This window comes from Squalius cephalus (genome assembly GCF_949319135.1).
Source record: "Squalius cephalus genome assembly, chromosome: 14".
Lineage (NCBI taxonomy): Eukaryota > Metazoa > Chordata > Actinopteri > Cypriniformes > Leuciscidae > Squalius > Squalius cephalus.
In genome coordinates, this window is record NC_137135.1 from 16,559,135 (window position 1) to 16,583,662 (window position 24,528).

The following is a 24,528-nucleotide window of genomic DNA, read 5'->3' on the forward strand; positions in this document are numbered from 1 at the left end:
CTAGTTTATGCCCTAATGGGCTGCTAGTGAAATACATTTTTATGTCTGGAACCTCTGTTGGGTGTCTTGTGACTATCACAAGAGGCTGTAAACCTCTATGATAGTTTGTGTTTTCATAAGGCATCATTTTAAAGGGTTTGTTCACCCAAAAATGAAAATTCTGTCATTAATTACTTACCTTCATGTCGTCCCAAACCTAAGACATTTGTTCATCTTCGGAACACAAATAAAGATTATTTTGATGAAATCTGAGAGCTTTCTGTCCCACCACTGACAGCCTACGCAACTACCACTTTCAGAAAAGTAGTAAGGTTTAAACTCGATTTTATGAAGTGTGAATTTTATGAGTGCTTTGTGCAAAAAAAACAAAAAAACAACAGAATTTACCACTTTATTTACAAAATATTTATCTCCGACACATTCACTAGATGCGTGTTGATGCGAGAGCAAACATTGTTGCGTGAACCCACGCAGAGATTAATATTTAGTAAATAAAGTAGTAACTTGTGGGATTTTTTTTCCCCAAACAAAGTGCTCACATGACTTCATAAAATTGAGGTTAAACCACTGGAGTCACGTGGATTACTTTTATGATGTCTTAAACTGCCTTTATGGGGCTTTAAAGTGGTAGTTGTGTCTACTGACTGTCAATGGAGAGTAAGAAAATCTTCATTTGTTTTCCGAAGTTGAAAGAAAGTCTTGCAACATGAGGGGGAGTAATTAATGAACTATCCCATTAATAACTCCGTTTACTCTGTTTCAGGTGAATGTGACGTTGGAAAAAGAAGTAGCTGGTTTGTGGGTGAAAATACCATGTCTGGATGAAATAGGAAGTTGTCATTATCCTGATATCTGTGACCTGCTCAATCAGCTCATCCCCCCAGGACAGGACTGTCCCGAGCCTCTGCATACATATGGCCTGCCCTGCCACTGCCCGTTCAAAGCTGTGAGAGTCTCCTGATTCACAAGATTTTATTGAACATGCAAGAACAGAAAAGTTCATCATGCATTTTTTTAGAGGCATAACATTGTTCATGTCTTCTTTTTTTCCAGGGTGATTATTCTTTCCCGACGTCAGATATCAACATACCAGAAGTTGAACTGCCTGGCTGGCTGACTAATGGCAATTACAAAGTACAGGGTGTTTTAGGAAGCTCTGAGAAGGAACTGGGATGCCTCAAAATCAGCTTCTCATTGCATTCCTTAATGTAACTTTTACTGATTATTTACTGTCCTATGACACTGGATTTGGGTAAGAAGAGAGAACTTTTCCTGATTGATGTGATTCATCTATAATAGAACTTCTACCTAAGTTTCACTTTCATAACTTTTTAGAATGTGAGCACATTTGTTTTTTACTAATTAGAAGTCTCATTCAATTGTTTTTTAAATGATTGGTAGAAACTGTAAATGTCCCTACATCAGATTGTTTCACAAACCACTGGACAAAGTTTGACAGCTGAGACTCATGAGTACTAAAAATCTTTAGATCATAAACTGCACAGGTTTTATTTTATTACTGTAATTAACATGAATGTTTTAACAACTGATTGTATTCCTATCATGATTTTTGCTGTTGTTCATTTGGTTCTAGTTCAGTGTCAAATCAAAGCTGAACCAGTTTTGTTTAAAAGGGAAATATCTTTTCTTTTTCTGTTTTAATAAACATTCAAACAAGTTTTTAGAAGTTGTTTTACATTTTCTCATTGAGTTTGTAATGCTTTACATTTTAACTTTTTTTAAATACTTTAAACTTTAGTTTTTTGTTGTCTGCACATTATCATTTTTCATAAACAGCCCAGCAGCACCATGTTTTTGTTAGAGTGGAAGGTGTATAGGTCTTGTTACTGTCATGGTTGCAGTTATAATCTTTATTGTTGAGGTTTTTTAAAGGGTTGTCATGGTGTGAATCAGCCTGTAGATGTCGCTGTATAATTGTTTTTCTTTTTTATAAATTCAGTAACATAATCGCATGACAACACTCACTTGACACACTTTATAATCTGTGTCAGTGATAATCACGTGAATGTGCAGTGTTTCAGAGTATCATATCTTTAACTTGTAGGAACTACCTCTCAGATAATTAACCAAAAATTCAAGGTGAGACTAAACCGTTCAAAATAAAAAGCTGCATTTCCTTGTTTATCGCGCTATTCGTTTCCAACAGTTTTTTGCTGGAAGTCTCGAGCCAATGGCATAGCAGGAAAAGCTTTGCATTTAAGAAGGTAAGAACCTGAGATTGAAATCAGACCGTTTTGATACTACTTTAGTTGTCTTTGTATTGTCATGTGCTATTTTGTGTTACTGATCAGTTTAAGAAATTTTCCTGGGACAACTGTGGAAAGCCAGATGACCCCATCCATGTGAAGACGCTACATGTGTATCCAAACCCAATTTTTTTCACCAGGATATGTATTAGCATCTGCATCGGCCAACATACCAATAATTCTGCACTCTGCTGTGCCTGTAAGTTGAAATATTGTCGTATGACGTCTGATCTGATTTTTTTTCTTTCTTTTTTTTCTATTTATAAAATATAAATCATATTTCTTGTACCATAAACCTCTGAATTGAGTTAGTACCCCATCCATTCCCATTATTAACAAACTTGGTGTCACAAATGTTTTTATGTCTGAGACGTTTGTACTTTACGACTCGTTTAGACGGTAAACCTGTATGACCACATTTCAGCAGCTGAACAACATGCCTTGTATCTTCATAAGATCATTTGGATGATGTCATTTTATCTGTTTCAGGCAAACTTGACACTGGAAAGATAAGTTGCTGGTGCATGGGTAAAAATACCTTGTGTTCATGACCTAGGAAGTTGTTATTACCCTGATGCCTGTGAACGGTTGGCCAAGCTCTTTAGGGCATTCACAGGATTCTGTATTGACTGCCCGTTCAAAGCTGTGAGTGTTGACTGATTCACTGAACATCTAGTTTCACATGCAGCAAACTTTTATGTACTGTTTTTAAAGTTAACATGACTCTCTGTTTTAGGGTGACTACGTTTGGCCATTGTATGATTTCTACATCCCAAATTTTTTACTCTCTGACAGACTGACTCATTTCAGATTGCAGATAATTTTAGGAAACACTGAAAAAGAAATGGGATGCCTTAAAGTCAACTTCTCAGTGGCATCAGTACTACACGACCAACACAATGAAATGTAGTAATTGCTGTCCTATAGCGCTCAGGTCCTGGCTTTTGGGAAAGTGACAAAAGAGACAAATGTTCAAGGTAGTTAAGTTAATACAAGATTAAGATGACGGAAAAAATGACAATCTTCAGTCATCAAGAACATGCACTTTAACAAGCAATCTACATCTCATGAACTTGTTTTAATTGATGACTGCTTGTCAGATCAATTTACTTTAAATGTTTGTAAATGTAACAATTGATGCCAACTCAAACATCACAAAAAGCTCTTACAGTTGCTGCTATGTGTCACGAGTAAGCGACTGAGTAGACTGTGTAGAGCGAAAACGAGCATCTCACCCAACTTATTTGCTCTGGGGGTGCATTTTTTGATATGATGCACCACAACTGTTTGAGGCTGTATTATAAACTGGTACATTTGTCTATTTGAACTGTGTCTCGAGTGTGTCTCATGGTGCATGGTATTATTTTCACTTTGACGTATTCAGGATTCGTTTGATCCTTGAAGGTCTAAATACAGCGATTTTTGGCTTGCTCTCCTGTACCCGAAGCTGAATGTCTTTTCCCACGTAACGCTTCACTCATGGTCCCACACCGGCTAAATAGAGCCTGCTCATTGTAGAGCCAATGAGGGGAGTTTGACATCCAGCTCCCCCTTTGTGGGGCTGGAAGTCATTTGGCACTTAAAGGGATAGTTCACCCAAAAATTTAAATTAGCCCATGATTTACTCACCCTCAAGTCATGCTAGGTGTATATGACATTCTTCTTTCAGACGAATACAATTGGAGTTATATTATAAAAATGCTTTATAATGGCGGTGAATGGCTGTTTCAGAAGTCTAAAACGAGGGTGTTTAAAGAAAAAAGTCTCCTCTTTGATTATCTCGAAATCCTTCGACAGAGTTCAAACTATTCAATTCTTCACATGGATGTCCTTCGATGTCAACAAACTTGGTTCTCGCGAGAACTAGCATATTCTTACCGGAGCGTCCTACATCATACGCTGGATCGCCAGTCTCTCGTGAACGCACATACGACAGTTTAGCGGAAGTTAGAGATTACAGTTTGTAAAGTTTTAAATATGGATATTTTTCTTAAACAAACGTATTACTCTAGCCTGACTACGTCAGACTTCGTACTTCCGCTCAATTTCATTTCGCTTCTGTACTCAGTCTGAGACAGCGTAATAGCTTTCCGTTTTCCTCCGTCCTGAAAACAGCCGGCCAATCAACGAACAGAGGGCGGGCTGAGAGCCGTGACGTAGACACTGATTGTACCGTGGATGCGTAGATTTACTTCACATAATCTGCAAAAGTCGTTTCACAGCCATGTTCACTCCGGTATTTCGCTCGATGGTTTTGTTTTCGCATCATACATGTGTTTACAGTGGAAGTTAGATGAGGCTGAGTATGCGCATAACACACGCCATAACCAAACGTTATGTGATTGGCTTATGGGTAACCAATGATTTTAAACTTCAGACAAGCGCCCCCCGCGAGAAAGAAAATGCTTTTCTATTATGCCCTTCCAGAATCTGTCTACGAAGCAAAGCGAAGTAGCAGAGTTTGGTATTACCAGGCTTGTATTACTCCGCTTCAGAAGGCATTTATTCCCCTCCATTTTTTAATATAACTCTGATTGTATTCGTCTGAAAGAAGAATGTCATATACACCTAGGATGACTTGAAGGTGAGTACATCATGGGCTATTTTTCATTTTTTGGTGAACTATCTCTTTAAATGAGCAGCATTTGGCTAAACACCCTCTGGCTCCGCCCACCACAGTAGCCACGCCCCCAGATTCTCGCCATAGGTTGACCTGGAAAGAGATTGACAAATCTGATCGACCCGCTCTCAATGTTTTGATGGTGTCTGTGAGGATCAATGGTTACAGGTTTGGGGAAAATAAACCCATGAATGGCATTCTAATAGTTGTAAACACTTGGTTAAGAGAATATATTTTAACATAAAAATCTTACATAATTCACCTTTAAAAAGGATTTTTTTAAATAATTGTTGTTCTTAATAAACATTCAAATCAGTTACCGTATTTAGTTATGTATTATATTTTCCCAGTGAGTATATGTGATGCTATGGTAGTTAATTTTTTTTATTTTTTTTAAGTCTGATAATCTTCCCCCTGCGCTGTAGCTCTCAAATCTCATTTGCACAGTCATGTTAGTGATGCAAAGTGTCATTCTCACATGTGTAACCAAAAGTTTAAATATAACTCTAATGAGATCTGAAAGCTGCAGTGGCACTTTTTTTTTAATCCTTTTTTTAGCTTGATCGTTTCCTGTATGCTTCTGTTTTATGGAGCAGAGTGCACAGTCAGTCATGCATATTAAGATTGGAATACATTACGTGACTTTTCAAATCTGATTTTAAAACCCTATGTAGGCATCATTCACTTGGTGACTTTCAAATGGTAACAGAGGAGAAAAAAAAACGTCTGAGAATCACACACTACCAGACTTTCAAGTTCGTCCGGATGCAAAAAACTCAAGAAAAATGTACTTCATTGCTAGGAAATGCAAGACAGGTATCAAGATATATCCTTTGACTGCTAAAAATCCAGAGTCTGTGCCCATTATACACTACGCAAATCTGCAGACTGACTCCGACTTAAAGGGATAGTTCACCTAAAAATTCATTTTCTCACCATCAAGTTGTTCCAAACCTGTATGAATTGCTTTCTTCAGCTGTCTGATATATTTTAAGCTGATTAAACAACATTGTGTTAATTTGTCATGTCTCCTAGCAATGAGGCGCATGTTTCTGTTTGAGTTTGTTGTGTTCAGAACAACTCGAACGTCTGGTAGTGTGAGATCATCAGTCCTTTAGTGCAAGATGGCCAGTTTTTCTCAGTAACCATTTACAAAGTCGGCAAGTATACAGGATGCCTAGTGTTTTAAAATCTGTTTCATTAGTCATGTAGTGTTTTCCAGCTCTGACTAAACTGCAAATCTGGGCGAAAGTTGTGTTGTGTATTCCAGCCTTTAGGAATGGCAATGAAAAGCAAAACACAATTTGACATTTCATAATGCTGATATATACATGTCTCACCAGGATATGTTCATATGGTCAGAAATCGCCCAGGTTTGTTCTCCTCTTGTAAACATTGTTTGCATTCCTGATTTTCCAGCCTGTCTTTCAAGAGCCCTCAATCCAGATGTCCAGGTACCAACCAAAGCAGATTTCCACTGTGAGCAAGACTAGCCATGTTCTTCATTTTTAATGATCACTTAACCCAGATGTACCATCACTTGTAAAAAAAAAAAAAAATCCTTACATGTGAAATGTTAAGATTATGAAATTGCACTCAACACAAATTTATCTATGAAATTCAGAACTCTCAGAAGTATGTGATCAGCATAGTGTTTTTAATTAAACCTAACTTAATAGTTCTCTCAGATGCTTAACTCTCAGTAGGACTTCTGAGTTTTATCTCGCCCTCTGAAAACACTGAGGTTTTCCGAGGCCTTGAGGCTTACACCATGCCTGGGGTCGGAGGGGGAGCAACGGAAAGAATGTTATCTCCTGGCTGACTGAGAGGCTGCGTCTGTTTTTTTTTTTTTTAAGAGCTTTGTGGCACAAAGCACGTTCATAAAGCTTTGCGGCGGCACATGCTCCTGGCTGGCACGCTATGCATTTCTCATGCAGAAAAACAACATTAAAAATGAACTTTGAAATATTCAACCACTTGTTTTAAGGTAATCCGCTTTGTCACAAAATACAAATAAAAAAAAATATTATTTATCAAACAATTCAGATTTCATGCCAAGTATGAGAGGTGTGTCATGATGAATGTTAAGGAAATAGGTTTGATTTATTGTTCTCCCTTAAAACCCTGTGATAAGCCTGTTAACTTTGGCAAATCCTATGTTAAATCCAAACACACTGTTTTATGCGATTGCTGTGTTTTTGTTCCTGTGTGGATAGCTACCAGACGCCTCGCTTTATTACTATCACCACTAAGCTGCCGAGACCCTGCAGCTGCCTGTCAATGGAAAGTTTGTCACTTCTCAGCAACAACTGCTCACTATCGTTTTTATGACAGATTAGAGACCTTCCTATAAATAGACAGAGTTTCGACAAAAAGGAAAGTCTCAAATTACCCAGATGATCCGAAGTCGACGTATCGTATTAGAGCTTAATATATACCAAACAAGAGGCCAAAAATAGGTGCATCTCTGACACTTTACTGTATACACCATATATAGAGCAGTGAATGTGATCAGCTCAGCCAATGTTTTATGTTATGAAAGGCATGACGGATTGGTAGAAAGGATTAAATACCCATTTGTCTCTCTTTCTAAATTTAAACTTAAAGTTGAACTCATTTGTTAAAATGACATTGGTGATGAAATCTCAACTGGCAGCCGGTATATACCTTGTTATGTTTACATTCAGCATGTGCATCCACATACCTCACCACTGACTATGGATCACGGCTGTTTTGACAGTTTCTCTAAACAATTCCTCTAAAGCAGCAGGGGGACAATATGGCCAAATACAGTACAACTTAAAATGCTCTCTGTTGAGCACGTGAGCCTCACATTTCTACTCCTCAGTTAAACCTGCTGCATAATACGGCCGTTTTACTGTCAGAACTCATTTTAATTTGGAGACAGATGACCAATATTATGCTTAGAGAAGGAAATGTCCAATATATTTGTTCATTTCAAGGTTTCTTCTAGCTGGACTGCCAAACAGTAACTATCTGTGTATCTGTCGGTAAGGCATATAGCAATTAACCCTCAAAATTCAAGATTTTGAGGTTTAGAATACCAGACTTAACTTTACAGATTTTCATAATAATGCTTGGCGTCTTTCATTCAGTTGTTTTTAATTTGTATACTTCCCATAAATGTTTTTAAGTGTTTCAAATAAAATTATGATGCAACATAATAATTATTTAATTAAACAACATAATTATTACTTTATTAGAATTATTATATCGAACAAAACAAAACCTTAAAGTTTCTTCCCTCACATTCAATTTTTTACGGAATCATTTTCATTTTGGGGGAAATTTTATATTCATAAATGTAAGTGCCTTTAAACAAAGCCATTGTTTTGTTTTTCAAAAATAATTTTTGGATTTAATCTTTAAGAATGTTAAAATTGAAAAGTGGAAGAAGACTACTTGGTTTATTGAAGAAATGTTTCTTTACACTGAAAAAAAAGTTGCCTTAAATTTTTAAGTACAATCAACTGGGATATTTAAGTCTTTTAACTTAAATCACATTAAACTGACTTAAAAATGAGTTGAATCTTGTATAACATAAAAAAACAAAAAGTTGAAAATTGCTTAACTTCTTTTGATGGGTTAAAGCAATGTAAAAACATATGTTGCCATAACTTATTGAGCATATATATATAGCCTATATATCTATATATCTATATCTATCTATCTATCTATCTATATATATATATATATAGGGTGAATAGTGGTAAATAGTGGTTTCTGAAAATTTATATTATGCATACTTTTTTATTATGATCCAAATGTCTTAGCCGCTTATATGATACTATTCTAAATAGCTTAAGTGCTCTACTCTACTATACAGAATAAAAAAGAAAGAAATATTAAACACAGGATGGATGACTCTTCCTCAAACACACATAGACCCCAAACCACATTTTTCCAGGCGCTACTGTCAAACTAGGACACCTTTATTGGCAAACTGGGACACTTCAAACACATTAAATTGTTATTCAAATGTAGGCCCAATGAATTAAATACACAATAACAATATAAACAACAACAACAAAAATAATAAAAATCACTTTTTTTAAGGAGGGATGCAGGTACAGCACATTCTTTCCACCCCTCCCTCCCTCGCCTGTCCACAATATTTTGTATTGGGTTTAGTTTATTTCATATACATTTAAAAAATAGAAATCTTCATAAACATTTCTTCTTATAGGCTAATTTTATTACAGACAGGCTAAGTTTCATTTCTTTTTGTTGAAAAGTTTTTTGCAAATATTGCAAATGTCCAGGCATCCAAGCTTGTACCCTCCATCTTTCTTGTTTTTTTTTTTTTTTTTTTTTTGTTTTTTTTTGGAATTGGCATTGTTTTTTAAAATCAGTTTACAATCTTTGTTGAAATATCCAGCTAGCTAACTGAATTTATGAGGGGCATACAAAAAGGGAACTCAATTCCTCCATTAGAATGACTTAAATGGCTGTCCCAGTTTGCCAGTAATACCCTGTCCCAGTTTAACAATACGCTAATGGCAAACTGGGACAGTGTCAAAATCACATAAAAAACAAACAAAAAAGATTCATATGAATGTGATTTTTACAAATTCTGATTCACCATTACATCCAATAACAAAATATATAACAATTACAAATGGTCCATAAGTGTTTTAATTTTTATAATCTTAACATTATTCACCTCAGAATGCTATGTCATTTTACTTTACCGCCATGGTTCACTGTAAGGTTGTTGAATATGGTGTGCCACACCCCCGGAAGTGATCTCATAGTCACAGAATCTATATTTTTTAATCACATACTTGCTTATGATGAGCTCAGTGTTGATTTTTAGTAATGGAATAATTTACATGCAAAGATATAAATTATTAAGCTTAACTGTCCCACTTTACCCATTGTCCCACTTTACCACTATTCACCCTATATATATATATATATATATAATTTTAAATTTTTTACAGTGTAGGGTTGTGCTCTTTTCTTTAGGAATTTTATGTGATTTTTGTATTACCTTATTGTAATTGTGTTTTCCTGCAATAAAAAAAAAATGTAATTTCTTCCCTATTGTGAAGTCGATATCGGAGTGGGCGGGACTTGATTTTGTCCATTGGTAATTGGTTGGATGGTTGTGGTTTGTTATTGCTGTGAATGATGTCATGTGAGTGACAGGTTGTTCCGCCCTCGCGCCATCAGAGAAGAGAGGGGAAGTTTACATGAATTTTAAAAAGAATTAATATATACTTACTGATAAATCATTTATAATAAATACTGCTACATTCTATTACATTTTTATTATTATTTCATAGTGACTTTAAGATAGGCATATTCTTTTTCCTTTTTTTTTTTTTTTTCAAAGCCATTTGCACTTCGAGGAAGCTGCGGTGACATCAGTTGACGTGCACGGATTCACCAATTTCCCGCTAGTCTCGGCGTAAAGTTGTTGATGTAAATGTAGCCTGCGTTTTTGGAACGCAGCCCTGACCCTGCAGTTCCCGCCCCCCTGTCCCAGCCTCAACCTATTCGAGCGGATCAATGAGGCTGAGCTCATATTTGAACTGCTGCGCACAGACAAAAACTTTCTAGCGAAGACGCGGTAGAATATAGCGACGAGGCAGCGGAGTATGGGTTGTCACAACAGCAAAAATTGTGGCCAGGTCCCCCGGAAAAGGGTAGGTCGTTTTAGTATTTTCATAAAAAATGCCAGTTTACAATGAGACCCGCAGCAACGTTAAAGGTGTTGCAAATACACCACGTGTAAATGTATTTGTATCATGGGAGCCAGTCTTGTTTTGTTCTCTCAAATCACTTGTTACTTCCTCTCCAATCCGTTAGTCGATGCGAAAGCTCTCATGTTAGTTTGTCGACTTGTGAAAGCTTTAATTAGACACAGATGACGGTTCAGCACTGTTGTTTAAGATGTGCTGCTGACATCCGTTATGACCAATTTAAGGTGTGTTATCCTACATTTAAGTGTTATCACTTTGCTCAGTTTTAAATTGTTCCGCATATCGGTAAATAACAAATCAAGATGTACGAATTTGTACTTTTGTACATTTACCATTACCTGCAAATATTATTGATTTAATGGTGTTGATAAATATACTTGGATACAGTACAGCTTAGTCAATATTTTCTAAACGGTTTTTATATTTTCAAAAGTAATATGTTTTAAAAATATTACTTTTTTTATTTTATTCCAAACTATATATTTTTCAAGAGTTTCTAATGGGACATTTTGAAAACATGTCTGTCATAGAAAAGCCATAGCCAATTTTTTTAATTAATTACATTTTTAATGTTAATGCATGCAACAACAACAAAAAGAAGGAATAGTTTCATGTCATTAGTCCATTTATAATGGAAGTACCTCTAGCACCTCATTCACGCTTTAAAAATGAAATTCCTGGGGCCTTTAAACATTCAGGGGAAATCTGGCTTTGATAGCAACAGGGTCAAGCTTTCATTAGCCCAGATTGCTGAAGGATTTAGATTCACTGGGCTCGAATGTGACAGACACAGGGTCCCAAATTTCCCACTGCAAGTTTTAATGTGACCTATAAACAGACAGAGTTCCTTTGGTCCTGTTAATCACATAGCCATGTGTCAGTATACTTGACATGGACAACTGGAGAAGTGTGAAAAGTCTCTGAAGACTAAACACAGAAAGCTTTACACTCACTATTACAGCCTTTATTGGAGTTGCATCAAAAGCACATAACCACATGACGGTGAAGTGTAATAAAGCCAAGGGTTCATTAAAGTTCCAGAACATTTGGTTCCCTGCCACAGAGAGCCAGCGAATGCATAACAGCGTTGTTGTGTGGATTACTGAATTATGAAATGGAAGCCGTTTCTTTTCTTGCTTTTTATTTCTGAATTCTCATTTAAACGGTCTCACATGGCAGAGAGAATCTCAGTAGTGATTAACCAGGATGATTTGTCTCTTATATGTTGTTATTGATCGAGGGTGTCGGCTTAGACGAATAGTATGTTTTTATTATATCCAGCACAAAAAGATGAAGTTTAGCTGCTATTTTCAATGTGACGAAAGAGAAAGGTGGCCAGGGGCCACCAAGCCCCCAGAATCATGATAAAAATAGTTACAAGTCATACTGAAGTTATGTGACTTGCTTTGTATAAGTTAAGAGAGAAATTTAAGTCACTGATAGTCTTCGTCGCCGCTCTCAAATCTTATTCGTGTTTTAAAATTTGTTTTGTGTGAAAAGCTCCAGAAACGGTGTTGAGAAACACTTCTCTAATCTGAAGTCAGGAGATTTTGCTCTCTGTGGAGAGACATTTTGCGCTTGTGAGTGTTTTGAGACTGTGTGTGTAGGCTATATCTCGGGAGACATTTGGCATGCAGTCTTTAAAACATTAAATCACCTGTGAACAACAGTGCCAGCCATCTTCAAACATTCACACTGGGATGTAGAGCTGCACCATTCTGGATGAATTGAGAATCATGAATTTTTTTTTTTTTAAACTCACTCATAAAGACTTTGAATGAATCTCTTGAAATAATGATTTGATGACAAATACATTTTTAACAGCCATGTGTCGCCACCTACTGGCATAACGATGTAATTGATTTATTATAATTTCTTTTTAAGCTTTTTAATCGCTGCCTTTAGACATCAGTGTGTTTATATCCGAATGATAAGCTTTTTTTTTCCCAATACTTCTGTGATTTGAATTATTGGAACAGAGAAATGTTTGGAGCTTGTGAAATGTGTGGAGAGCATGCTAATAAACCAAACAATAAGCGTGTTAAAGTTTTCAGCTAAATGAAAGCCATCTTTTTGAGAAGTTATATTGTGTTGTCTTCTACTTTAGCTTAGTATCCACTTTGGATTCTACCATTCTAGGGTCCGTAAGAGATATAAGAAATAAATGATTCAGCAAGCCAAGTATGCATTAAATTGATCAAAAGTGACAGTAAAGACATTTTATAATGATAAAGCTTTCTATTTCGAATAAATGCTGTTTATGATGGATATTAAGCATCTAAGCAACTGTTTTCAACATTTATAATAATAAGAAATGTTTCTTGAGCACTGAGCAGCATATGAGAATGATCTCTGAAGGATCATGTGACAGATTAATGATGCTGAAAATTCAGCTTTGCGTCACAGGAATAAATTATATTTGAAAATATATTCAAATTGTAATAATATTCCGCAATGTTACTGGTTTTACTGTATTTTTATATTTAAATTTTATATTTATTTGAAATTATTTTCAAATAAAGCATAAGAGACTTCTTTAGGAAAAAAACAACAACATTCTTACCCACCCCAAACCTTTGAACAGTTATAAATGTGTGGGATTTGAATAGTTTGTTCTTATTAATATGATCTATAAGCAGTGGCCTTGTATAAATTTGTTAAAATGTTTATTATTTACAAATGAAAAGTAATATTTCAGTTGTCCTACCTATTGAGAAATACAAGTCAAGTTTTCAAAGTGAGCTGTACTACTGCGAGTGATTTGTCAATGATGTCATGCTTGTGCAATCTTGAGTGCATGTCTCACCGGTAATGGAAGACTGCACTGGAATGCAACAAATATCAATTTATAAGACACCTGTGAAAGAGTTGCACATGTAGATCCAGCTTGTCAGATAGTTTTTGAATAATTAATCCTGTGTCTGCTGCCTTTGGCTTCAATGCAATAAATCAAACTTTTTTCTTTTTTTTCTCTCTCTCTCTCTCTTCATTTAGAAAAAAAATAAAGCACAAGAAGATGAGAAGCACATAAAGGACATCAAACTTCAAGATGCAAGTGGTAAGTGCTTTCTCCCATTCATGTGAACATGTGCATGATGCATGTGCTATGGTTATTATCTATTAATGTGTGCTTTTCATGCGTATGATTCAGAGCCTTTTGAATGTCCCATGATCCCATTGTGAAGTGTGTTGATCTTGGCAGAGCCATGCTTTGGTAGTGCTGATGTTAGGTTGCAGGGACCTGGTAATATTCTTGTGTTGCTGGCCGTGGGCGATCCTGGCTTGAGTTCATGGATGTATTGTTTCTGATGTACCGTTGAGCAAATAATGTAGTGTTCGCTTGTTCTCCCCTAGTCACACACTCTTCTGAGGAGCAACGCTCTGGTTTGGAGAATCAGTTGGAGACTTATGAGTGGCAGCTAAAGATACTACATGCAGTTTTGACTGCTTCAGGAGACCAGGAGAGAGAGCAGCTCCTCAAGGACCGTCCTGGAGACATTTGCACTTTAGTCCACAGCATTACAGAAAAGGTAGGGTGTAAATAAAAGCTCTTCGTATTGAAAGCCTTTTCTTTTTGTCTTGTGAATGGAACTCTCGTAGCAAGTTCATGCAGATTCATGTAGCCATTCAAGAAAGATGAGTATTCTGATCCCAGATTATGTCAGCAGCTTATACATTATGGAGCTGTCAGCAGCAATAAACAAGACGTGCTTTTCCATTACAGCATAATTGGGATCAATGCCGTTTCTGCGCACTGTTGTTCTGATTGTCTGTACAGGGTTTGGGAATGTGTGCTGTGGTATATCTGTCCTTGTGCTAAACTCTGACCAACAAAGCTAAACCTGTTTGCAGGGAGGGATGTAATTCATTGCCCTGTAAAGAGGACTGGCTTGTGTGTTTAAACACTGTAGAACACTGCTTGTTTTAACAAGGGAAAACAGAAGATGGCATGGTTTTTCTTTACCTTTCACCAAGAACTTATTTGTGGTCTAAAACTTTGTAGACTTTGAGTTGAGTTAAACACGCATACACACACATGCACAGCTATTTAAATGGGGACATTACATAGATTTGTATTGTTTTTTGTATACTATAATTAAACCCTTACCCTAACAGAAAACTCTCTGCATTTTTACAATTTAAAGTGCCCCCATTATGCTATTTTAAAGGTTCCTAATTTTGTGTTGGAGGTCTCCTACAATAGGTTTACATGCATCCAAGGGCAAAAAACACTTTAATTTTCTCATAATATACATTGCAACATCACCTCATTTCTCAGTGTCTGAAACCGTTCGATGGCGAACCGTTCCAGGAGCCTACTCTGCTCTGATTGGTCAGATGGCCCAGTCTGTTGTGATTGGTCTACCACTTACACTGCATCCAAAAAGAATTGTCATATTTGAATTTCAGCTCTGGAGGCTTCCTCAACACTTGATGCTAGGGATGTTAACCGATGACCGTTTGACCGATGGTTGACCGTATCAACGTTATCCGATCAAAGTTGTTGGTAGTCGGTTAAAAAAAAAAAGTGATCCCTAAATAGGCTATTATAGACAGTGGACTAAACGCTACTACAGTTAGCCATCTCATTCCAAGATCTTTTTGTGTGAACAAATCCCTCACACTCAATTTTTCATAACTCGCCTGTTTGTACTTAATAAACCAATAAAAACATTTGGCGCGAGGTCACAGCGTTTGGGTTCGCGCGCTTACAAGGTTTGCGAAAAGTAAAGGCTACAGGCTAAAACACTCACGGTGTCTCTTCGGAGCTGTCATTTTCTTAAAGGGGGGGTGAAATGCTCATTTTCACTCAATCTCCTGTTAATCTTGAGTACCTATAGAGTAGTATTGCATCCTTCATATCTCCAAAACGTCTTTAGTTTTATTATATTTATAAGTGAAAGATTGACTGTACCGAGTCTTTCCGGAAAAAAACGAGCGGCTGGGGGCGGGCCGTGTGGGCGGTGTGCTATAGCTGTGCTAACTGATCTAACAACAACACAGAGAGACATTTGAAGTAGTTTACTCACCGTGACTGCTCGATCCTTAAGCATTAGACGATCTGCAAATAAGTCGATCTGGGCTTTGTTTATAAAACAATCATCGTCGAAATGCAGGGAACAAAGAGTCGTGCACAACCTCCGTTGATGCTTCGAAAAAACAAACTCCATCCACTATTCCCTTAACGCCGGGTTCTTTGGGAATCTGTGCAGGGTTGTCTTGCCCTGCCAACCAAAAACCCACTTCTTTGGTGACATTGACTTCCCTAAAAGCCGAGCATAGCGCTTTGAGGTAACGTACTGCTTTCGCTCTCTTCTCTCTCTGGTCTGCGAGTGCGCGCGCGGCCGCGGAGAAGTGCCCTTAGGACCCATATAAGGAAATTCCGCTCTATCTTACGTAAGACAGAGCCATACTCGGAAAAAACTTTCCGAAACTTGTGACAAACCGGAAGGAGTATTTTTGGAACAAAAATACTCCTTCAAACGTACAACTTAACTTTTGAAACTTTGTCCATGTTTAGCATGGGAATCCAACTCTTTAACAGTGTAAAAAACTCAGTATGCATGAAACAGCAATTCACCCCCCCTTTAAATGAGCTGCGGCAATGTTTCAAATGAGCTTCTAACGCTAGACAAACATCTTTATTTTCAGCGCGATCACCTTGTATCCAAACCATTTCGAAACTAGGTGCCATTTGTCCTCCGATTACATACAAGCTCCCCGGCGCCGCGTTTGCGGGACTCATGTTTTGCGCTGTAGGGGATTTTAAAAAAAGTGACGTGAGTGTGTGTGTGTGTGAGCGGGAGGTAGAGCGGCAGAGAGACGTGACGCGAAATTGCAGGCGCAGCTCGAAATGGCTGTTATTTTAAATAGCATAGCATATTTTAAACTAATCGGTTAACTGGTTTTAACCGGCTAATGAGGCTCGGTGGTCGGTCAAGACATTTTTTAGTTTTAGCCATCCCTACTTGATGCAGAATGATGCGAACCGTAACGATGGCATTGGTTTCACCGCATCAATTCGAGCCTGAGTCCTCATCCATGCAAAATGAATTTGAGAAATGAGAAAACAGCGGACATGTCAACAACATGAACCAAACTCTTCCAGGCCTCAGCTACAACTACAGTGTTTGAGGGTCGATGTAGATGTTGTTCATGGGCCGTCAATGAAGAGCATAGGCTGGCATAATGCTAATTTCTTACAAACCTACATAGGTTTGTGCAGGAAGTAAGACTGGAATTAATGATGACTCATTTTAGGCAGTTCAGAATCAGTTCTTTGTTTATGGGAGACAATAGCTCCATTGAGACTCTTAGATCTTTTACATTCATAAACAGCGATTTAAACACTACATGAAAGGTGATATCCAAAGAAGGTTGTGTCAGATTTAGCTTAGTTTCTTTAGAGGTTTAAATAGCTAAGCTAATAAAATCTTTCATTAATGTGATCGTAACGTGTAGATTATACAATAATAGTTAAATGTTTTGTTTTTTATTATACAACGTGAAATAATTCTAAATGTATAGCTCTGCTAACTCTGGCCGTTATCTAAACATTTTTACATTTCACATGCTTTTCTAAACCGAAAGAGTTCACATGTTTGCTTGTTTGCTACTTTTCCTTCACTATCCATTACAGCTATCCATTTAGTTTTGTAAATAATTTTTTACTGTGGCATTTTTAATAATTAACTTTTTTTTTTTTTTTTTTTTTCAATTTTCATGAGAAATCAGTCAAGTTTGTTCAAATGTTTGACTGGTAGTGTATGTGTGATTCCGATTTTGGTCAATTCGTTTTTTTTTAACCAAATTTGGTAAAGGTTATTAAGTAAGGGATAATGTACATCCAGCCGGTTGTTATCGCAGATTAAACCCAGACAAGGGTGATCAGGAAATACTGTTATTGTACATAATTCTTTATTTATTTAAGTTTTTTTCTTATGATTATTTTAATTTCTGCTGCTCTGAATTTGCCATGAAAAAAGCCTTTGCTGCTTAAATTGCATTAGATAGTAAATATGCATGATGTCTTGTGTTAACAGGTTAAGACTGAGATAACCACTGATCTAAATGATCTCCATGAAAAACAGATGAGGAGCACCTTAGAACGGCATCAGAGCGCAACTGAAGGTCAGAGCATGGCAGCACATGTAATACTAACAACAGATGTCATGTACGGACACAAATGCATAAATGTGAAGTACCAAGTCAATTTGTCAAACACATCTAGGTAATTATAGCAGTATTCATTGATTTGCTTTGCAGAGCTACAGCGATTACACAATGAAGAGAAGAGCGTTTTAAATGAGTCGCACGCAGCAGCTGAGAATGCTTTGAAGGTAAAGCACGTCTATTTGTAACATCACTTCTCTAATTTGCCTTAATTCATGTGATTGAGAACTGATCTAATATAACTTCCCACGTCAAGCCAGTCATGCCAGACTTGACTTTGAAATGATTGGTCTGAACTTTCCATGAACTCAGGATCAGATTGAAGGGCTGACATCAGAGCTGAAGCTGTTCAACGAGTTAAAGCGCAGAGCGGAGGAGTCCACACTCAAGAGAGACCTTCAGAGAAATATTGAGGTTTGTTATGAGAATGGAGATCTATTGTCAAAGCATGCTTCAGATAGATGTAGTATTCAGCTGCATCTGTCTTTTCATCCCAGACTCATGGCAGCCCTGGTGAATTCTGGGAGCAGGAGCAGGAGAGCCTGTTATTTGTCATTGAAATGAAGCTTGAGCGGTTGCAGGACCAGGGGAACAAGCTGCTGCAGATGGAAACACTGGTAACTTTTATTGACATCTAATTAGAGGGCAAGGCTGTAACCTTAATTTCCTTCGGGATCAATAAAGTATCTCTATCTCTATCTATAGACACAGACCAATTTAGACCAGATTAATTGCAGTTTTCAATAGCAGATTCTTTCATTTTTACATTTGATCCCCTATCTAAAACAATTGGTTACATCCGCCTCGTTAAAGCTTTATCCTCTCTCTCTCTCTGAGTAAGAGAAATTATGTACCAAAATGAGAGCAGGTGCACATAATTTGTGTATTCACGTTGTCTATTTGAATGTGGCAAATTGACCTATTTGTTTGCAAATAGAAATGCAGAAGTTTCCAATTGAGGCCAAAACCTTGATACGCGCTTTACTGACTTTCTGCTGCTTGTTTTGTACTGATTGTCAGGTAGAGAAGAATCTCTCATTAGAGGATCAGCTCCTGCATGTTCTCCAGCAGAATGAGGACTACAGGGTCCGGATAGAAAACTACCAGAGCCTCATACAGTATGTTTACTTCTCTTTGCAAACTATTATTATAGACAGAGTGTTTTAAAGTGCCCCTGTTATGCTTTTTTCAAAAATGACCTATCATGTAGTGTTTATATTGCTGTTTGTGATTGTAAAGGTCTTCAAAGTTTCAATGATCAAAATGTGCAGATAAATGGAGTTACTGTCTCCCAAAAGAACGAATCGATCCTGAACTGACTGAAACGAGTCGTCAGTAATTCCGGTCTTACTTCTGTAACATGTCTACGTAGGTTTTTAATAAATTTGCATAATGCCAGCCTATGATCTGCATTGGCTGTCTGCGAACAATGTCTACTTTGACCCTCAAACACTGTATTTTAGCTGAGGTCTACAAGTTTTGTTCGCCTCTCAGAAAGGAGGGGTTTAGAGAAACTGAATCCTTTATTGAACCGTTTCAGAAAATGTGAGAAAATAGGTGATGGTGCAATGTATATTTTGAGAAAATGAAAGTGTTTTTTGACCTTGGATGCATGTAAACCTATTGAAGGAGAACTCCAAAACTAAATTAGCAACCTTTAAAATGGCATAATTGGGACACATTAAAATATTGACACAAAGTTTGTGCTTCTTCAATGTGGAAAAAGTTTGACAAGTTTTACTGTAAATATGTCATGCATTTTAAGTTTATCCTATTAAAAGCACACTGCTTCTGTAGTGCTGCTATCATAGCATTATACTTCTTGTTGTCCAGCCCAACAAATGTTTGGGGCAGGACTATTTGTTTTTCCAGCCAATGACAGGAATTTTAGCAATTCTGCTAATAACTTATACAAAACTATTATGCATTATCTCAGCAAGTTTAAAGGGACTTTATGAACACTCCATATGGACGGAACGAACTCTTTATCCAAATATGATAAAATTGCAGTCTCTTATTTTTCTCTCGTGCTTTCCTGGTCTCATTTTATTCTTGTTAGCTCAAATGTTTGTATGTGGCGCCACCTGGTGTTTTAGATGTTTTTATGTACATCGCTGTTCACGTGATTGGCCAATTATGAGTTCATGTGTGGTTTAGGTATACTCCACATTGTGGGGAAATGTTTTTTGCTCCCCATGAGGAAAACAGCCTATTAATCATACTAAGTGATTTTTTTTTTTTAATGTAAAAATGCAGAAAGTTTTCTGTGATGGATAGGTTTAGAGGTAGGGGATAGAATATAAAGTTTGTTCAGTATAAAAATCATTGTCTATGGAAAACTCAACACATGTGTGATGTATAGACTCCATAAACCTTGTGGTCTTCTTTCAGACGGCTGTCCAAGGAGCAGAATGAGCTGCAGGAGGCGCTAGAGAAGCGTTCTCTGCAGAACCAGAAGCTCAGCCAGGAGAAAGAGGAGCTGCTCTTTAAGCTCCTGCACCGCAGAGACTCGTGCTCCTCCTTCCACCTTCCTTCAGTCATACCCACTGAGGTGTCTCCAAGCTGACTGCAACATTAACCCTCGTCACTGTATCCTCACCCTGCCTGGCCGAGGTGCCTTAGCAGCGCTTTTTTATTTTTTTAAATGCCAGTTTATTATGGAGTGCTGTGAACATGCAGTGCTGAAATGGACTTACTCACTGCATTTATCATTTTTAACTGGCAAAACAAATATTTTTGTATTTTGTTTGAAGAGACATTGCTTATCAGGATTTTTTTTTGGTTGCATTTATTATTTGAAATGGCTGTGGATATATGCAGTAGTTATTCATGTTTAAAGACTTTTTTTTTTTTTTTTATTGTACACAGTCAGTGTAGTAGTTTTTGCCTATTTTTTAATTATTATTATTTACATAACTGGAAACAGCAGTCAAGCAGGTATTGTGAGCAAAAAAAAAACTCGGTTATCTTCTTGCCTTAAGACATTATTGGAGCCCAAGCACTTGTACATGTAGCATGAATATTTGGTATCTTTTCAGATGCACTTGCACTTTTATCTCTAGCCATTTCGTTAGAGAGATAATGGGCTTTTGGTGTTTACCCGTATGCTTTTTCCTTTGCACACCTTGCCACAGTATCTTTGTTTTAAGTCCTGTTTTTCAGTAGTAGGTAAAGTACTGATGTCCTATTGGGTAAAATCCACACAATGTTTGTTCATACAACCAGTACACATGTATTCCAAGAAGAGAATAGCCGTTTTCTGTTATGCTATTTTTGCAAAGCCAACTTTAAAAGAATAATCTGAAACATTCTGAACAGAAACATTTGACTGTGAACTTCTTGAAATTATTTCATACTTTAAAAGCATTTTAGGCACTATGTCTGATTGCCTTCTTTTTGCAGTGATTGATTTGCCATTTTAAAAGCATAAGTGGTAAATGGGTTGCCTTTGTACCCATATCTCTCTCTCCACCATTTTCTTTAAACTATTGTGATTCATGCAACATGTTCTGTCATATATATATACTGTATGTTTACTTCCAAATCAGTGCCTTTGGTGTTTCCTGTAAAAATCAAGCAATAAAAGCTGCATCAAAGGGATTGTATTTGAAGTTCTGCACATTTCTTCCAGATGAAAATATTTAAACCGCACAGATTACTATAATAAATTACAACGTTTGGTTAGAAAGTTGGTTGTGGGAGATGGCATGTGTTTCCTTCAAACATCCCAACTGCATGTCAAGGGCTAAGATGTTAATACACAGACTTTGTCCCTAGGGGGCGCAATGACTCAAGATAAAAACAGGCGTGAGTGTTTTGTGTTGTTGTTCAGACAAGTTTTCAAGTTTGGCCTGTTGATATATTTTCCCAGGGTAGTTAAATATTGTTGCATGTCATTCGTCAGTCAGCAATTCTCTGAAATGACTGGATTGCTGTTATGTCATGAGATTGTGTGTGCCTCATTCACACATTATGATATTAGAATAGCTGGTAGACAAGCCTTTTTAATCCACATAGATGAAATAATACATTAAAACGTTCCTTTAGCTTTCTGGCCCACAACTGACTTTTCCCCTCATGGATAAGGTCACTCACCTCACAACTTTCACTGTTGCATGTAATGAGACACTGATTGGTGGGTGTTTTTCTAGTGACAAATAAGAGCATAAAGCCTGGCTGATTGACAGATTGAGACGTTTGCCCTGTGGTGCCCCCCTATTACACTACACCAGCACTTAACATGGAGAAGAGCCTGGCTCTTTTTGCTGGTTGCGCGGATGTTAGGTTCACTGGTTCCCTGACTGTTTGACATGTTTGGACAATACCTGCCCAGCCACTAAGATAAGCACAGGTCAGCCTCCCTGTAGTGATGTCAGGAGGTTCCCAGAGCATTTAACAGCCACCTGGGAGAATCTCAAGGGTTTTCATTCCATCCCAAGTGAACACTAGCAACATCTGACTTTATAGTGTAAATAAAACAACTTCCTCATTCAATTATTATACGAAAAAGCAACAATATTAAGCATTTTCATATGTCTGCAACAAAAATTTCTTGGGTAGGACTTAGTTGGTGAATGTGCATTTTGCTCATTAGAATATCAGGCCATGCCTCATTTAAAATAGCCTACATAAGATATCTGACCAAAAAAAAAATAACACTACACATTTATTATTTTAATACAAACGAGGTTGAGAGTAATAGATGTACGGTCTGACGTCCGAAAACTGCAAGTTTGTGCTATATGCTTGATCGCGAAAAATCAAACATGGCGCTACCCTGACGAGGTCTACGAGAAGCAAAACGCTGTTTTGCTATTTGAAAGCATTTAGTCAAATATACTGATTACAGCCTTAAAATGTGCCTTCTAATAGGCTATTATAGGATGCAAAATAACCCTTATGTTTTTTTAAAAAATTTGCCTAATAATAGTGGGTTAATAAAACTAACAATTATTTCATCGTAAGGTAAGGATAGCTGTGTAGCCTACCTTTTTAAAGGATATCTAGGCCTACGGAAAATTCGTCAACACTGTGTAGGCTATTACCAAAGTCATTATGCTTTTAGTAGCCTAGCTCATAGTTAGTGAATCGGTTTTCTAACTCTCAATATAGCCTATAGGCCTAATGCTTATTTAGTTCTAGTTTGTAATGTCCCATAGCCTATAGGCTAGCTCGCGGAGACGTCTATTTGATGTGCGTGTTTTCATCTGGAAGAAGTATATTTTTAAGAGTGTTTGCTCATCTGGATCACATCTGTTTCCTGTCATATGTTAAATAGACATTTAGAAAAAAAAAATTTTTTTTTAATGTTTATGATTTAGATAAAACCGACTTTTTAAAGACGTTTGTCACTTTGTAACTACACAGCAGATTATTTCCAGACAAAGCGCTCTTTAAAAGAAATCTTGGAGACGTACGTGTTTTGACCTTTTAAAAATCATAAAATCGAATCACACGATTTTATCTTGGTTGTCTAAATTATTATTGTTTTATTTTCATACTGATTGTCGCCCTGCTTTATTGAAACAGTAGCCACTAAGAAAACTGTATTTTTGAAAGAGAAAATCTGTAATTCAATCCCTTGCTCCACTGAGTTGGCGGGAAGGCGCGCGAGTTTACTCACCTGAGTTTACGCGCTGTCCCTTCATGACATCATCTCCAGCCACACGAATGTAATACAATACCTGTCTTTCATTCCATTATCTGTTAATTGCCCAGCCGAAGCGTCCCCATATGCATTAACAGTGCTCAAAATAATATGTTGCTATTAACTTACATCTGCTCCCATGTCGTCTGCGAAATGCGCGCACTTTCGAGTGGTTTATTTAATACAATTTCCGTTTATTAGGCAACCTTTAAATTGCCAAGGGTTGGAGGCAGACACGAATTTTCTCAAATAAGATGATTGCTATTTGGGGCTGCTGAGTTGTTCCTTATCACTTTGACTTAGAACAAAAAAAAAAAAGGTGAAAATTGCACCCCGGGGAAAACAGCTTTGATTAAAAGGTGTGGGGCTGGTTATCACCCCACTTTTTACACACCATAATCAGCTTGATTTCCTTAACTCCTGTTTCTGTACAGCAGCATGATATTTTAAACACTGGTCGGATTTAGACCAGTGGATCATTTCATAAACAAAAGGCTACGATTTTTGTAATTGTTTAGACACAGGCTTCATGCACCTTGCATGCTATTGCATGGGGATTCGCTTTCACGTTAAGCAAAATAAAATAAATGAATACATTTTAATAAATTGTGTTTTGATCGACGTCAAACCACTTTGCACAATGTTTACGTGTGTTTTACATGAACGGGACAATGAGGTGATATGCTACTCATTTGTTTGTCTAGATTTATTTTTCACAAATGCACAAAATCTAACATTTTCAATAATGAACATGTTTTCAGTTTCTGAAAATTAATTTTAATATTTAGTAATCGTCTTGAGTGGTCTTGATATGAAACGAAAAAAGTGTCTCATTAACAGGATGAAATAAATAAAATAAAAATAAATGTTTGCATAATCACCGTGGTAAATTCTTTATAACTGAAATTTAAATAAGTTTTCCTGTTGATTTTTTTTTTTTAACAAGCAGTTTTATTTAAAAAAAAAAATAGCCTATATATTTTGTTCTTTACTCATATTCTTGACTCATTGTTTAAAAATACGTTGCAAATATTTTTGTGTTTTGTTTTAATATATAGGCTAACATATATTTAGGATACTTGCATTCACATG

At 36.8% G+C, this 24,528-nt stretch overlaps 2 protein-coding genes across 3 annotated transcripts in view; both read left to right on the forward strand.

The window, feature by feature from the left end:
• The window catches only part of LOC307170946 (ganglioside GM2 activator-like), a 52,826-nt gene extending 51,147 nt beyond the window's left edge, over nt 1-1,679 (forward strand). For both annotated transcript variants that reach the window (XM_079892269.1, XM_079892268.1), the window contains 2 exons: nt 764-946; nt 1,054-1,679. In XM_079892269.1, coding sequence (XP_079748395.1) covers nt 764-946; nt 1,054-1,212 — 342 coding nt within the window. In that variant the 3' untranslated portion in view covers nt 1,213-1,679. The remainder of the gene's footprint in view (nt 1-763; nt 947-1,053) is intronic.
• An 8,402-nt stretch (nt 1,680-10,081) lies between these two features.
• On the forward strand, nt 10,082-23,739 carry ccdc69 (coiled-coil domain containing 69). The gene is made up of 9 exons (XM_079892267.1): nt 10,082-10,559; nt 13,611-13,674; nt 13,971-14,146; nt 17,660-17,747; nt 17,883-17,956; nt 18,102-18,203; nt 18,287-18,406; nt 18,810-18,907; nt 20,181-23,739. Exons 1-9 carry the CDS (start codon nt 10,512-10,514, stop codon nt 20,353-20,355), a joined length of 945 nt encoding a protein of 314 aa, XP_079748393.1. The 5' UTR covers nt 10,082-10,511; the 3' UTR covers nt 20,356-23,739.
• Nucleotides 23,740-24,528: the final 789 nt, after the last annotated feature.

Bases quoted from the DNA above. Each gene is read 5' to 3' on its own strand.
- ccdc69 (XM_079892267.1), top strand. From the start codon at position 10,512: ATGGGTTGTCACAACAGCAAAAATTGTGGCCAGGTCCCCCGGAAAAGG. The intron at 10,560-13,610 runs GTAGGTCGTTTT...CTCTTCATTTAG, and splicing joins GCCAGGTCCCCCGGAAAAGG to AAAAAAAATAAAGCACAAGA. The intron at 14,147-17,659 runs GTAGGGTGTAAA...TTGTGTTAACAG, and splicing joins TCCACAGCATTACAGAAAAG to GTTAAGACTGAGATAACCAC.